General features: G+C 42.2%; 1 protein-coding gene across 14 annotated transcripts in view; it reads left to right on the plus strand.

Annotated features, from left to right (window-relative positions):
* The window catches only part of CC2D1B (coiled-coil and C2 domain containing 1B), a 133,763-nt gene that overhangs the window by 6,791 nt on the left and 111,161 nt on the right, over window positions 1–15,811 (plus strand). For 11 of the 14 annotated variants that reach the window (XR_012160487.1, XR_012160481.1, XR_012160483.1 and 8 more), the window contains exons 3-6: window positions 2,820–2,961; window positions 10,476–10,588; window positions 11,596–11,718; window positions 14,341–14,475. Coding sequence is in view for 7 of the 14 variants with exons in the window: in XM_073357706.1 (XP_073213807.1) it covers window positions 2,820–2,961; window positions 10,476–10,588; window positions 11,596–11,718; window positions 14,341–14,475 (513 nt within the window). In the remaining 7 variants the exon portion in view is untranslated. Of the gene's footprint in view, window positions 1–2,819; window positions 2,962–10,475; window positions 10,589–11,595; window positions 11,719–12,854; window positions 12,912–14,340; window positions 14,476–15,811 lie in introns of those variants that run through there. The other 3 variants (XM_073357710.1, XM_073357713.1, XM_073357712.1) reach the window with 3 other exon arrangements.

A 15,811-nucleotide genomic window follows, 5' to 3' on the forward strand; every position in this document is an offset into this window, starting at 1 on the left:
CCACACTCTTCTCCACCGAGAGGGCAGCTCTCATTTTGGTGTCCTTGCACCGCATTGCTGGGTCGAGCTCCGCACACAGTTCCAGGAAGGTGGCTTCTGCCTCCAAAAGTTCTGCTGTCACTGCTCGTCATCCTAGACCTGCATAAAGATGTGATCCCACCACTTAATGCTTGTTTTCTGCACCCAAAAGTGATGGTCCACTGTATTCCGTTGCTTCATGAATACCAAAAATAATCTGGTATTGTTTCTTTCCATGGTACACAGCAGGTCAGACAACTCTGAGATTCCTGTTCAGATTGGCTGCTCATGATATTCTACATGACCAGCTGCAATTTGTTCATAACAGTGACTACAACTGTAGAGAGCAGTGGAAGATCCATCCTTTCAAACGGGGATGGTGTGTGCACAGTAAACAGAGGCTGTTGAAAAATGCTGCAAAATGTAGTTGGAAGCCCATGGAATGCTGGGACAGAAAAAACTGCATCATGGGACGTTGAGCCCGCATCCATGATGCACTATGATCCACTCCGCCTTCCCACAACTAGTGGTTGGCGGGCCCACAGTGCACTGCTCTCACTTTCGATGCTAGAACACCAATAGTAGACACGCTCTGCCGACAGAAGGAGCATTGTGTGAACATGCGCAAGTGATGTAATATGCCAGTTTTTGATTGCCGGCTTAACTTGCATCGACTTTGGTTTAACACCACTCAGAGAACTGGGGTTACTATGTCGGCATAACAGGACACTTTAAACACATGTTTACACATGTAAACGTGCTAATAGGTCAACATAAGACTGCTTATCTCAACCTAACTTATATATACGAGGCCTATGATTGTCGTCTTGGTTGAATAAAAGATATTACCTCTTTCACCTTATCAAAGTAATACATTTTTCTGTATCTATAAAAGTCATAGAAACAAATGATACGCTTCATTGTTTATGCATCACATATAATGATACATTCTTCAAGAAGGCTGCACTTTGGATTGTGCAGCATTATTTTTGTTTACAGTAGAATTTCTTTATGTAGTTTTAGGTAAAAGCTAAGCAACAGTAAATCTTTTTTTGTCCTTATCATTTTGGGCTGTGACTCGTCAACTCTTCTAAGTTCTGCGGGACAACACTATGATGGGAAACATTTGGTATTTCAGTGGTTGACATTTCGGAGTCAGTACTGGATAAGTGTTGCAGTGTCCTGGATTACTGTACTTATGGAGGTTCCATCTTTTAGATAGAGAAAACAGAAGTCCTCACCCTTGTTTGTTAAAGTCCTTTGGCACTTTTTGCAACAGTAGGGGAGTTTACCCCAGTGTTTTAGTCAAATGCTAATTTATATAATAATCTTCCTACTCAATTCAACCTGTAGTTTCTGTTGCCTATAATAGTATTTGCTTCCTGTTCTAAACAGCTGTGTATTGGTGCAGTACAGTGTTAAACTGTTGCTGATTCTACACCAGAGGTGGCTGCACGTCAGTGGATGAAATGATTCCTTTGTGTATATAGTTTACAAAGTGATATGGGACCTTTTGAGGTGAAATGTGTGGATATGTATGAAAGTTCAAGATGAAATCTTAGCTGTGCCCAAGTTTAGAATACCTGGGTAATATGAGGAGAAATATTTTTCAATATTTAATCAAATATATTTCATAGCTTCTGTTAAGACTTGCTAAGCAGAAAATTTCTTTTACCTTGTTAGTTCAAATACCAGTTAGACCTATTTATAAGGATTCAGGTTGATTAAGTGCAGGCCTGTCGTAAATAAATATAAAGGGAAGGGTAAACACCTTTCTGTATACAGTGCTATAAAATTCCTCCTGACCAGAGGCAAAACCCTTTCACCTGTAAAGGGTTAAGAAGCTAAGGTAACCTAGCTGGCACCTGACCCAAAATGACCAATGAGAGAACAAGATACTTTCAAATCTGGAGGAGGGGGACAAAGGGTTTGTCTGTCTGTCTGGGATGCTTTTGCCAGGAACAGATCAGGAATGCAGACTTACAACTCCTGTAAAGTTAGTAAGTAATCTAGCTAGAAATGAGTTAGATTTCCTTTTGTTTAATGGCTGGTAAAATAAGCTGTGTTGGATGGAATGTATATTCCTGTTTTTGTATCTTTTTGTAATTTAAGTTTGGCCTAGAGGGATTCTCTATGTTTTGAATCTGATTACCCTGTAAGGTATTTACCATCCTGATTTTACAGAGGTGATTCTTTTACCTTTTCTTTAATTAAAATTCTTCTTTTAAGAACCTAATTGCTTTTTCATTGTTCTTAAGATCCAAGGGTTTGGGTCTGTGTTCACCTGTACAATTTGGTGAGGATTCTTATCAAGCCTTCTCCGGGAAAGGGGGTGTAGGGCTTGGGGGGATATTTTGGGAAGAAGATGTCTCTAAGTGGGCTTTTTCCCTGTTCTTTGTTTAAAACGCTTGGTGGTGGCAGTATATGGTTCAAGGACAAGGAAAGTTTGTACCTTGGGGAAGTTTTTAACCTAAGCTGGTAAGAATAAGCTTAGGGGGTCTTTCATGCAGGTCCCCACATCTGTACCCTAAAGTTGAGAGTGGGGAAGGAACCTTGACAAGGTCTGAGAGGGGATTCATTGTCTGCTTCTCAAAAGAGGTGTATCTGGTTTCAGTTATGTGTATATCTTGTCTGTGTTATATAACTAGCCAAAATTACAGGGGATTGTGGTTAAAAACTCCTAGCCAGAACCCACGTTACCTTTGAATTCAGAATGCACTGAGATGTTTAAATAACCCAGGTGATATGATGTGATTGAGTGACTTCTCTGTTCTTACTAGAATATTTTCCTTTGGTTCCAGCTGGGGCTCTTTGTAGATTTCAATCCTGAAGCAATGTTGCTGGATATAGAGGATGGTGGTGGTGATGAGGATCTAGAAGCGGAGCTTGCTGCTATCACAGGAGAGAAGGTGACAGAAGGGAAGTCAAACCCCAAACGGAAAAGTAAGTCATTGCTCCTGGTTCTTGCTGCCTGAAGAGCTGTGTTATTTATGTAAATAAAAGGGACATGATTTTACAAATCATACTTCCTTCTGGATTTTTTTTCCCCTACGGTTGTTACTTGTAACACCTAAGATTACTATGTAACTCAGAGATTAGAGAAATATTTTTCTGTATTGTCTGCTTTACAGTGAAGGATTTAAAATGTAGTCGGAGTGTGCACAATGGGGGGAAGCAGGGGCACTGGCCCCCACAAAAATCTGCATGTATTCCTGCAGCCCAGAGAGGGAGGAAGCAGCAGGGGGTTTGGCTGCCGGCTGAGCTCCTCCTCTCCCTATCCTTACAGCTACAGCTTGCTGCTTCTCCTTCCCTGCTGTTGGAGTCCCACATGTTGCCTCTGCCTTCAGCCCCTGACTCACCTCAGCAGGTGTCTGTAAAGCAGGCAGCAGCACTGGGACTCCAGAAGCAGGGAAAGAGAACCAGCAGGCTGCAGCTGTAGGAGTTGGGGGAGGACCCTGCAACCAGCTGCCCTGCTGCTTCCTCCCTGCCCAGGCTGCAGGAACACAGAGAGTACTGCTGGAGAGGGAGCTGCTTCCTCCTTGCTCCAGGGTGTCCCTGCCAGAGGTGTCCCAAGAAATGGGAGGTAGGGTCACACGAACCTTTCATTTGTGTGTGTTTAACCTGCCCCTCCAAAAGTATTTAAATTCCTGGGCACGCCCCTGAGATGCTCAAAGAGAATATTAAGAGGTGACTTGATCATGGTATTTAAATACCTTCTGTGACATTCCCCAGTGTACAATCTGGACTGTTGAACAGCTGTGTCCCCTTAGTTCTCTAGCCGGGGTGCCTTTTACACTGCTTTGCAGTCAGAAGAGCCACTCCTGAACCTGCTCACACAGCCTTTAGTATGTAAAATCACTCCCAGCTGAATACATGAATGCTCTCCCAGCCATCCATGAATTACATACAGGGCCACACCCTCACAGTCTTAGCCCCAGCTTTGTTCCCCAGAAATGTGTGTCTTGCACTGCTCAGTATTTTTCTGGACAGTGTAAGCTCACAGTAAGTACATCATTCCAACACTGGGTAATGATTATGCAGCAACCATGTCATCCTAAGTAGAGATTCCCAAACACTTCAATCCAAGCACGCTGGTTTAGATAAAACAGTAAAACAAGTTTATTAACTGGAAAAAGATAGATTTGAAGTGATATGGCATAAAAGCAGAATTGGTTACAAAAGAAATAAAAAGATAAAACCACAAGCTAATACCTAAATGAACGTAAAAGCAAAATGTCTCTCTCACCATACATTGTAAGAATATACGTGTAGGATTTCCTTTCAGCTAGGGACCCTTCCGCCAGTTCAGCGTTTTTCAGATATTTGTTGATGCCATGGGCAGAGAGGTGAGAGGAAGAGAGGCGTGATGTGGAGGTCACTGTCTCCTTATTTTTATATCCTCCTCCTCTCTGAGGATTACCCCATGGCAGTGTATAGACAAACAGATCCCTGTATACCTGGGATTCCAACGGTCTCTGGGATGAAAAGTAAATTTCTTGTTTATACCTTCTCCCCTGCTGGTGAATAGCCAGTTAAGCAGGTAATGGCCCTTTAGCACCTTGCTGGCATGCTGGTGTTTCTTTGTCTCTGAGAAATTGGTTTGTGGGTGTTACCCAGAACTACAACATATTTCACTAACAATTATATAGCAAAATCTCATAATTTTACATGCAGTGTTACACACATTTCAACCAGAAAATAATAATCAGCAGATTGAGTTTTCAAATGATACCTCACAAGGCATACCTTATACAGAATATATCATAATCATATAAAAATGGTGAACATGGGGCATAGGGTGTGTCACTTACATAGAGAGAAGATTTTTGAGAGTAGAGGGCTCTTTAATTTAGCATACAAAGGCATACCAAGATCAAGTGGCTGGAAGTTGAAGCTATACAAACTGAGACTGGAAATAAGGTGCAGTTTTTTTTAACAGTGAGGGAACAGGATAATTACCAAGAGGTGTGGTGGACTGTCAATCACTTGCAATCTTTACATCAAGACTGGGTTCTTTCTAGAAAGTATGCTGTAGCTCAGCGAGAAGTTATTGACATGATGTAGGAATTACTGGGTAAAATTCTTTGCAATGTGTTATGCAGGAGGTTAGACTAGATTATTAAAATGGGCCTTTCTGTCCTTTAAATGAAGTCTGGAAACTTGTGAGTTTGTTTACTTGGTGTATTTGACAGCATTTGTGTATAATCCGTTTAATTGTTTCTTGTACTGTTGTTTTCCTATGCTGTTTGTGTGGTACTTTCACACAACAACAAAGGAGAGGAAAATTTATAAATACACAGGAAAATGTGATTGTAAAATCACAATAGTAATTGGTAGGAAGACTCAGAGGCAAGTGTGTAGTACCTGAAACTAAATTTAATTCATTTTGATACTGACTAGATTTCAAGATAATAGTTACCCTTTAAGAGTAATAAATGCAGAAGATTTTAAAGTATTTGAAATAAGCTAATGCAGCTGTTTCTTCAGCCTGTTCCCTTTTTAAATCTTACTTTTAATAGAAATTCTGTTGTATCAAAGTACAATTGTATATTTTTTTTAAAAAACTGGCCATCAAATAAAAAATCCTGTCGATTGAATTAAAGAATCCTATAACTGACTTCTCCTTTCTAGCTCTTATAACTAATGACTTTTAGAAAGCATTAAATAAAGGTCTTCATCAGTAATCCTGATAATACCATGAGACTAAGGGAATGTGTTCTAGATCTGCGTATGAGGAGATAGATGCCCTTTGTGTCATCAGATCCACTGTTTCTCTCTGTGAGTTTCCTGTGGGTACTTTCAGCCACACTGGGTTTTAATTTTTATCTTTTTGTCACTACTGCCTGTATAACGTATAGGTAAGGTCTGGTTGTTTGAGAATAAGTCTGGGAACCAGGAACTTCTGAGCTCTGCTTCCATCTCTGACACAGACTCTTTCTTTGGAGCTCATGAAGTCACTTAACATTTTTTTTTCACTTTTCCCCATCTGTAGAATGAAGGTTAATCCTCATCATCTCTGTAAGGTTTTATGAGTCAGTATTCGTTATGCCCATTGAAGGTGTCAAATGTTTTCCTCAGGTGTGAGCAGCACATTTGTCAGCAGTGGCATTGCTTGAGCATTGCATCCCTGTTTTTCTGGAATTAAGGCTATAGGTGAAATCCTACTGTTATTTTCACTTGTATAACTGAGGGCAGAATCTGACCCATGTCTGTGCAGGAGGAAGAATAAGTCTAGTTTAAACAGGATGTAGGCGGTGGTGGGGAAGAAGGCACATATTTGGGAATGAACATAGAATACAAAATGGAGCAATTAGGAGAGATGGTTGGACAGATGGCAGAATGAGCATAGGTGGAGGTGAGATCAGAGGGTTAAGTAGGGGAGGAGTTGGGTAGAGTTTTCAAGAAGAGAATTAGAATTGGAAGCTTAAACAGAAGTAGAAGAGGAGGGGACCAGTGGCCAGTGAGGAGATGAGAAGAAGAGAACTTCCTCAGACAATAGGAGAGGAAGATGATCAGAACAGTAGCATCTTGGGTAGGCAGAGGGGGAATAAGGGGCAACATTCTCTGACTTGTGTGACAGATCTAAATTCCAATATTCAGCTTGGCTTTTGGCACTCCTATGGATTGAAGAGGGGAAGCCTTCCCCAATGGCAGCATGTTTTGGTTTGCAGCACTTATTTTGTATGCTATGAATTATGGGACCATCTGTTAGTGCTACGAAGCTGAAGGGGAAAGCCTGTCTGGTGGCAAAGATTCTTTGTCAATCTTAAAGAAACAAACAAAATCTGTTTATTGTTCTGAGGTGTTGTCCACACTTTTCGCTTTGGTAGCAAGCAAAAGGTTTGTGTTGCTCATTGTGTATCTGGTATTGGGTTAGTAGTGAATTATTATTTTTTCAGTTCTCCTGCTGGACTCTGGTGGTTTTATCTATTCTCTGCAGATGAGAGCTGCCTGGAATTGATTAATATGTGCACAGTTTAAACAGAGAAGACAGATGATCTTTTGGGTAAAGAAGTGAACTAGGACTCGAGATTTAGGTTCAGTTCCGCACTCTGCCACGGAATTCTGGTGATCTTGGCCTAGTCACTGAGGTCCCAAGTGGACCCCTGAAATTGCTCAAAGACACATTGATTTAAATGTTCTACACCTGTGTGCAGGGGTCACCTATGTGGTTCTTTTTGCATGATTGGGCCTAAAACTCTCTGTGACTCAGTTCTTCACCTATAAAATTGAATTTATTCCTTTTCCCCACACTTTGTCTCTGGTCTATTTACTCAGTAAACTCTCTGTAGTGATTGTTTCTTGCTTTGTTTATGAACAGCACCTAGCACAATGAGGTCCTGATCTCAGTTGGGGCCATCAGGTTCTACTGCAATACAAATAGTAAAAATATTTCAGTATTTGGAAGAAAATATAAATAGAGAAATGTTTGAAGGTGAATGTATTAGGAAGTGTAATGTTGAGGATCTATGGTATAGATACTTCGTGCATCATGAGCCGAGAGGGGATCATGTTGCATGAAGGCTACTAAGAGTTTGTCTTCACTGCAGAGTTAACTTGAGTTATAATGCCAGTGTTACACCTAACTCAAGTCCCATCCATGTACAAAAACCCTTAACTGGAGTGTGGTGATGCTTTTAACTCAAGTTGGCTGGCCCATCAAGAAATATGGAACACAACTCCAGTTAGCACAACACGTCAACTAGTAAAACAATTACTGTGCAGCTCACGCATTATTTCTTGGTGTGGCTGCTCTCACTCAAGCTTGGTTAAGTCAACTCTGCACTGGAGGCATAGCTTCTGAAACCTGTGGCTTAATAAGTACAGTTAAGGGTGCACGTTCAAGTGGCAGCAGCTAGTTTCATTTGTTTTAAGTTACAAGTTGCTCTAAGCAACTCATATTCTTATAAAGAAAAGGAGTACTTGTGGCACCTTACAGACTAACCAATTTATTAGAGCATAAGCTTTCGTGAGCTACAGCTCACTTCATCAGATGCATATCGTGGAAACTGCAGCAGACTTTATATATACACAGAGAATATGAACCAATACCTCCTCCCACCCCACTGTCCTGCTGGTAATAGCTTATCTAAAGTGATCATCAGGTGGGCCATTTCCAGCACAAATCCAGGTTTTCTCACCCTCCACCCCCCCACACAAATTCACTCTCCTGCTGGTGATAGCCCATCCAAAGTGACAACTCTTTACACAATGTGCATGACAATCAAGTTGGGCTATTTCCTGCACAAATCCAGGTTTTCTCACATCCCCCCCACCCCCATACACACACAAACTAACTCTCCTGCTGGTAATAGCTCATCCAAACTGACCACTCTTCAAGTTTAAATCCAAGTTAAACCAGAACATCTGGGGGGTGGGGGGGGGTAGGAAAAAACAAGAGGAAACAGGCTACCTTGCATAATGACTTAGCCACTCCAAGTCTCTATTTAAGCCTAAATTAATAGTATCCAATTTGCAAATGAATTCCAATTCAGCAGTTTCTCGCTGGAGTCTGGATTTGAAGTTTTTTTGTTTTAAGATAGCGACCTTCATGTCTGTGATTGCGTGACCAGAGAGATTGAAGTGTTCTCCGACTGGTTTATGAATGTTATAATTCTTGACATCTGATTTGTGTCCATTTATTCTTTTACGTAGAGACTGTCCAGTTTGACCAATGTACGTGGCAGAGGGGCACTGCTGGCACATGATGGCATATATCACATTGGTGGATGTGCAGGTGAACGAGCCTCTGATAGTGTGGCTGATGTTATTAGGCCCTGTGATGGTGTCCCCTGAATAGATATGTGGGCACAATTGGCAACGGGCTTTGTTGCAAGGATAAGTTCCTGGGTTAGTGGTTCTGTTGTGTGGTATGTGGTTGTTGGTGAGTATTTGCTTCAACCTGTTGTGTAGCTCACAAAAGCTTATGCTCTAATAAATTGGTTAGTCTGTAAGGTGCCACAAGTACTCCTTTTCTTTTTGCGAATACAGACTAACACGGCTGTTACTCTGAAACCTGTCATATTCTTATGTAAGGCTTGATTCTGTTATGTCCCATGTGGGTGTAAGTCAGGAGTAAATGGAGTTACACCAGGGTATAACAAGCGTGAGGTAGGAGCCAGGCATCTCAAGTTGTCTTACCTGAGTATTTTATACCTTGCTCCTTCATAGTTGTAAATCTGGCTGTTTCCAATATTTTAAATGCTTAGGAAAAGTTTTAAAATGTACTTTTACCTCCATTTGCAGTGTTGTTTTAGCCATGCTGGTCCCAGGATACTAGAAAGACAAGGTGGGTGAGATTATATCTTTTTTTATTGGACCAACTTCTGTGGTGAAAGCATGTGTCTTTCACCAATAGAAGTTGGTCCAATAAAAGATATTACCTCACCCACCTTGCCTCTCTTTTACTTCCTACTGACTCTGGGTTGCAGAGGCCGTTATTTGACAAGGGGACAAGGAAAATGAATAGTTTGAATCTGTTTCTGTAGTGCAAATGAGAGCACAGAGGGTGAGCATGTGTTTTATGGAGCAAGGAGAGAATCTGGTCAGGTTGCAATTTCTAGCATACAAACTTCTGCCTGTCCCTGTGGAAATCTGCATGTTCGCTATCCTCTGGAGAATGTTATTAAACACAACTGGGCAAGAAAAATGCACTAGATATAACAAGGGAAGTAGAGTAGAGGCACATTTCAGGGTACACAGACCTGTTGTTCTTGTGGAGGAAGACTAAATTCTCTAGAAATAAAATTCCTTTTGACCATAAGTACTGTTGACAATAATAGTCTCCATGATTCAATTTACTCTTAAAAGAAAAAGAAAAGCTCTCTCATGTGTAACTGAAATTCCTGCCAGTTGTCAAAGCTACAGAATTATCAAGTTGTATGCCTGAACTCCTGATCTGCTGTGGGGAGCTTTAGATTGCATGTTCTCTCCCTCATCCCCCTCACCCACATATTTCTATAGGTGGCACTAAACAGCACATTTTCCTTCAGACAATTTGCAACACAATGTGGTGAAAATGCAACAGAGGAGGGAGAATATGTGGTCAAGTGGAGCAGAGGTGGCTGGACCAGAGGAAGAGAGCAGAGACAACAAAATAAATCAAAACCAGGGAAATACACAGAAAGGGAAAAAAGGAAGAAGCATAGAACAGAGAGAGGAAAAGAAAGTAATAGACAGAAAATGTACCAGGAGGTGGAGTGACAGGACAAAGGAGGTGGAGCAGAAGGCACTGATCAATTGCAAGTGGTGGGGCTTCAGCCAAAAAAGGCCTGGGAATTACTTCACCAGCTTTACTGTCTTGCTGATTAGAAACAAACACGGCCTATAGTTGAAAGGGAGAAGTGACAAGTGAACTCTCAGTTAGTTTCCAAACAGTATGCTCATAATTTAGGTTTGCACCGTCCAACAGTATGCTAGATCCTCATGGCTTGTCTCTTCTTGGTTGCCTTCTCCAGCCCCTCTGCCCATGGATCATATTGAAAAGATGGCTGCGGAGTGCATGAAGGACCTGAATGAAGAGGAGGAGAAGGAGGAGGATGAAGGTTTGGAGGAGGATACGGACCTTTTGGTATGTACTTTCTGCCAGTGGAATTCAGACTATCACGGAGTAAATTCTGTGAGCAACAAAGCCTCTCAACTTTTTAAAGGGAAATTAAGACATGGAAAACTTACAGCTGATTTAAACATTTTTGAATGGTTGGACCCTGTCCATACCAAGATGAGACCAGTACCTGACTACAAATGTGTGTGTTTGTGTGTATGTGTGAATATGGTTCTTGGAGGAGGTGTGGGGGAGAGGAAAATCACAGTCCATGTGAGTTAGGAAAACATGGCTGAAAGCCTTTTAGCAATCATTCTACTTAGTTATGGCTAGGACACTTGCTCTGAGTGTGGCCAGGGCCTAATAACCGTATCATTGAGCTAAAATGATTTTTGTGTTGTGTGTGACTGGATTGTATGGAGGGGGCACTCAACTACACTTATTACGGTCATTAGTGAAGGGTGACTATTTGTAGGTTTGAAGATGGGATTTAGACAACTGCCGAAAAAAGATCCTTCTCTTAGCTACTGCATGTTCTTCAGTTCTCAAACAGAGAACTACCCAACAAAAGGGTTGTGTAAGAGACCGTAGCACTGTATGTTGGACTGTGAGCTTCCCCAGGAATTGCCTTCATATTGTGCCTGAGCATTTCCACTCATGGCCAGAACCAGAGTATGTGGAAGCAGCTGCAAAACAAATTGAAATTAGGTAAGGCAGGAGAAGTTCAGGGACATCAAAGACTGTTTGAGGTTTAACTCTAGGTTCTGGAGCCAGGAGGTACATGCTTTCTCTAGACCAGCTTTCTCACCCCTGTTGATTATCACTTGTCAGTGTCCCATGGAAGTGTGTTACCCTTGACACAAATTGGTAGATAAGCTACACTGAAACATTGCCTTGGGTAAAAGGCTTCAGGACCTGAATCATTCTTTTCACTCTGGCAGTGGGGAGGTGCTTTAGTTCCTGCAATATCTGTTCACGTGGTGCCGAAAGCAGAGCATGCTTTACAGTAACCACCTCACTGATTCTTGCTGTAGGCAGAGTTGCAGGAGGTTCTGGGCAAGCAAGACGAAACAGGAAGTGGTGAGAATGAAACGGTAGCGATGGAGGTGCTAGCAGCTCCACCAGTAATACAGCAGCAACCTGAAATGCAGGCAGAGGTAAGAAAGAGATGTGTGGTTGACTTGGAGTTCCACTGATTCATTCTCATTATGCAATTTATAAGATGACAAGCTTACTTTATATTCTGTCTTATTTTGTACATCTGTATGTTTCCTGGTGGGAGCTGACACTATATTGATATAGTTAGATTTCATCTTGCGTTGTTCTTAGGGTGATGTGTGCAGACTTCCGTTGTACAGCTTACAGCTCTGCTATTGCTCCTTAATCCCCTTTGTAGCATTCTTGTTATGAGTCTTGAAACTGCAAGCAGTTCTGCTATGCTGCACTACGCATAATAGTAGTAAGACCTAGTTCTTATATAGGTTTCAGAGCAGCAGCCGTGTTAGTCTGTATTCGCAACAAGAAAAGGAGGACTTGTGGCACCTTAGAGACTAACCAATTTATTTGAGCATGAGCTTTCGTGAACTACAGCTCACTTCATTGGATGCATAAAGTGGAAAGTACAGTGAGGAGATTTTATATATACACATAGACCATGAAAAAATATACATTGTAAGGACAGTGATCACTTAAGATGAGCTATTACCAGCAGGAGAGTGGGGTCGGGGGAGAGAAAACCTTTTGAAGTGATAATCAAGGTGGGCCATTTCCAGGAGTTAACAAGAACCTCTGAGGGGGGGGGGGGGAAGAGGAGGAGAGGAGGAATAAACAAGGGGAAATAGTAATGACTCAACCACTCCCAGTCTCTGTTCAAGCCTAAGTTAGTTGTATCCAATTTGCAAATTAATTCCAATTCAGCAGTCTCTCGTTAGAGTCTGTTTTCGAAGTTTTTTTGTTGAAGGATAGTCACTTTGAGATCAGAAATAGTGTGTCCAGAGAGATTGAAGTGTTCTCTGACTGGTTTACGAATGGTTTCAGAGTAACAGCCGTGTTAGTCTGTATTCGCAAAAAGTAAAGGAGTACTTGTGGCACCTTAGAGACTAACCAATTTATTTGAGCATAAGCTTTCGTGAGAGCTGTAGCTCGCGAAAGCTTATGCTCAAATAAATTGGTTAGTCTCTAAAGTGCCACAAGTACTCCTTTTCTTTTTGGTTTATGAATGTTATAATTCTTGACATCTGATTTGTGTCCATTTATTCTTTTACGTAGAGACTGTCCAGTTTGTCCAATGTACATGGCAGAGGGGCATTGCTGGCACATGATGGCATATATCACATTGGTAGATGTGCAGGTGAATGAGCCTCTGATAGTGTGGCTGATGTGATTAGGCCCTATGATGGTGTCCCCTGAATAGATATGTGGGCACAGTTGGCAACGGGCTTTGTTGCAAGGATAGTGCTCTTCATTAGTAGATCTCGGAGTGCTTTACAATGGAGGTCAGTATGACTATCATTTTACAGATGGCACAGAGAGGGGAAATGACTTGCCCAAGATCACCCAGCAGGCCGGGGCAGAGCTGGGAATGGCAAACAGGTCTCCTGAGTCTCAGTTGAGAGCTCTGTCCACTAGACCATACTGTCTCCCTCACATGGCCTGTAATATCCTATAGTCAAATAAGCAGCGAGATGGTGACTACTAGCCCTGTGCCTGTTCCACACCAAGAGGTTCTGTTTGTTTTCCCACCCTACCTGGACCTGATACTCCATAGTTGGGTCCGTTGGGTGCAGTTCAGGTTGCAGGGCTCTACTGTACACCCTGGACAGAAACCTCAGTCCTGATCTCCAGCATCCCAACTATCTACCATCCCAATGTTTTTTGCCCCTCTGCCCCATGCCGAACCTTTTTATCAGTGCATCTGAATCCTAACCTGCAGTAGCTGTTGCTGTTTTAATCCTGAGGCCTCTCCTAAGCAGGCTGTCAGTGGTGCTGAGTTATGTAGAATTTCAGAATCTGTTTCTCTATTGAATTTGTCTATCCAGGCACGTTCTTTGTTCAGTTGTTGCTTTTCTTCTGTTGTCATACAATACAGATTTCAGGACTTCCGTGCATTGTGCACATTAATAAATAGGGCAAGAGTAGGTCTGTGTAGAGATAATGGCAATAATTACATCAGGAGCCAGCTGACAGGTCAATTTGACAACACAGTGCTTATAAGTAGTGAATGGTAAGTGTTTACTTTTGTTGCTTGTTTCACTGGGCAAGTCTCAGACTGCAGACTTTCCAGCTTACAAGAGGAGGTAGACAGAGGAGATCTTGTATTGAAGCCAAGTTGTGAGAATCCTGGAAAGGTGTAAAGTTAACATGGTGAAGAAAACAAACATTCCCTCCCCAAAATAACACCCAGCCCACCTGGGCACATGATGTCTGAGAGGCATCACTGTTCTCCCTCATTTAGTTCTAACCACCCAGTCTCCAGTAACCCTGTGGCTGTAAGTTTCCTAAACTACTCCACCCAATTCTCTCTATTGCTCCTTTGATAGGAAGCCCAGAGATGGATCCAGGAAACATTAGTGCAGTACAAGTGCCCTTCTGTTTCAGAGAAATTTTCCATTTCATCCCTGCTGTCTTGATTCCTGAGCCCAGTCTGTGTGCGTGTGTTACTTTGTACAGAAGGGATATACTTACTTTTCAGTGGTAAGGTGAAGCATGTGTAGTTTGGGAAAGTAAATAATGTGCCTTCTTTTCCCCCCCCCCCCCCCTTTTTTTTTTTTTTTTTGGAGAGCACATCTCCTGCTGTTTCCAGTGAATTGCAACAGATGATAGAGGACAGAATCGCTAACTATAAGGCAGCAATCTCTAATGCGAAGGAGGCAGATGAGAGTGGCAAAGCACGACGGTATGAAAGAGGCCTCAAGGTATGTTGGATTCATTACATATAAACATGATTGTCATATTTAGCAAATCATAACTTTTCCACTGATACATGGCATATTTTGTAAGATTTATAGCAGTTTTATAATTACGGCCCTACCAAATTCACGGCCATGAAAAACACGTCATGGACCCTGAAATCTGGTCTCCTGTGAAGTCTGATCTTTTGTGTGTTTTTATCGTGTACTATACAGATTTTATGGGGGAGACCAGCATTTCTCAAATTGGGGGCCCTGACCCAAAAGGGAATTTCAGGGGGGTTGCAAGGTTATTGGGGGCGGGGGGGTCATGGTATTGCCACCCTTACTTCTGCGCTACCTTCAGAACTGGGTGGCCGGAGAGCAGGAGCTGCTGACTGAGGGCCCAGATCAGCAGGCAGCAGCGCAGGAGTAAGCATGTCAATATCATACCCTGCTATCCTTACTTCTGTGCTGCTGCTGGTGGTGGCTCTGCCTTCAGAGCTGGACTCCCGCCCCGCAGCCACTGCTCTCCAGCTGCCCAGCTCTGAAGGCAGCGCTGCCACCAGCAGCAGTGCAGAAGTAAGGGTAGCAGTACCGCAACCCACCTTACAGTAGTCTTGTCGTTCTCCCCCCCCCTCCCCCAACCTCCTTCTTGGATCAGGGCCCCTACAATTACAGCACTGTGAAATTTCAGATTTAAATAGCTGAAATCATAAAATTTATGATTTTTAAAATCCTATAACTGTGAAATTGACTAAAATGGACCATGAATTTGGTAGGACCCTATTTATAATATTGCTATCAGTAATATTACAAATGGTCACTTATATTCCATACAGTGTCATACAAGGCAATAAGGTGTCATTCTATAAATGACATTAGGCACAAGAGGAAGACAAAGGAAAATGTAGGCCCTCTATCTAGTGGGGAAGGAGTGCTCATAACTGGTGGCGTCAAGAAGGCTGAGGTGTTTAATGCCTATTTTGCTTCAGTCTTCACTAAAAAGATTAATGGTGACTGGGTACTCAACACAATAGTGACAACAAAAGAGAAGGAATGCAAGCCGAAACTAGGAAGGAACAGGCTAAAGAATATTTAGATAAGTTAGAGTTATTCAGGTCTGCAAGGCCTGATGAAATTCATCCTAGGGTACTTAAGGAGCCATCTGAAGCAATCTCAGAACCATTAGCACTTTGAGACCTCATGGAGGATGGGTGAGGTCCCAGAGGACTGGAAAAGGGCAGACACAGTACCTATCTTTCTTTAAACAGGGGAACAAAGAGGACCCAGGGAATTAAAGACCAGTCTGCCAGACTTCAACATCTGGAAAGATACAGGAACAAATTATTAAATAATCATG

The sequence above is a fragment of the Lepidochelys kempii genome, chromosome 8 (assembly GCF_965140265.1).
Source record: "Lepidochelys kempii isolate rLepKem1 chromosome 8, rLepKem1.hap2, whole genome shotgun sequence".
Taxonomy (NCBI): domain Eukaryota; kingdom Metazoa; phylum Chordata; order Testudines; family Cheloniidae; genus Lepidochelys; species Lepidochelys kempii.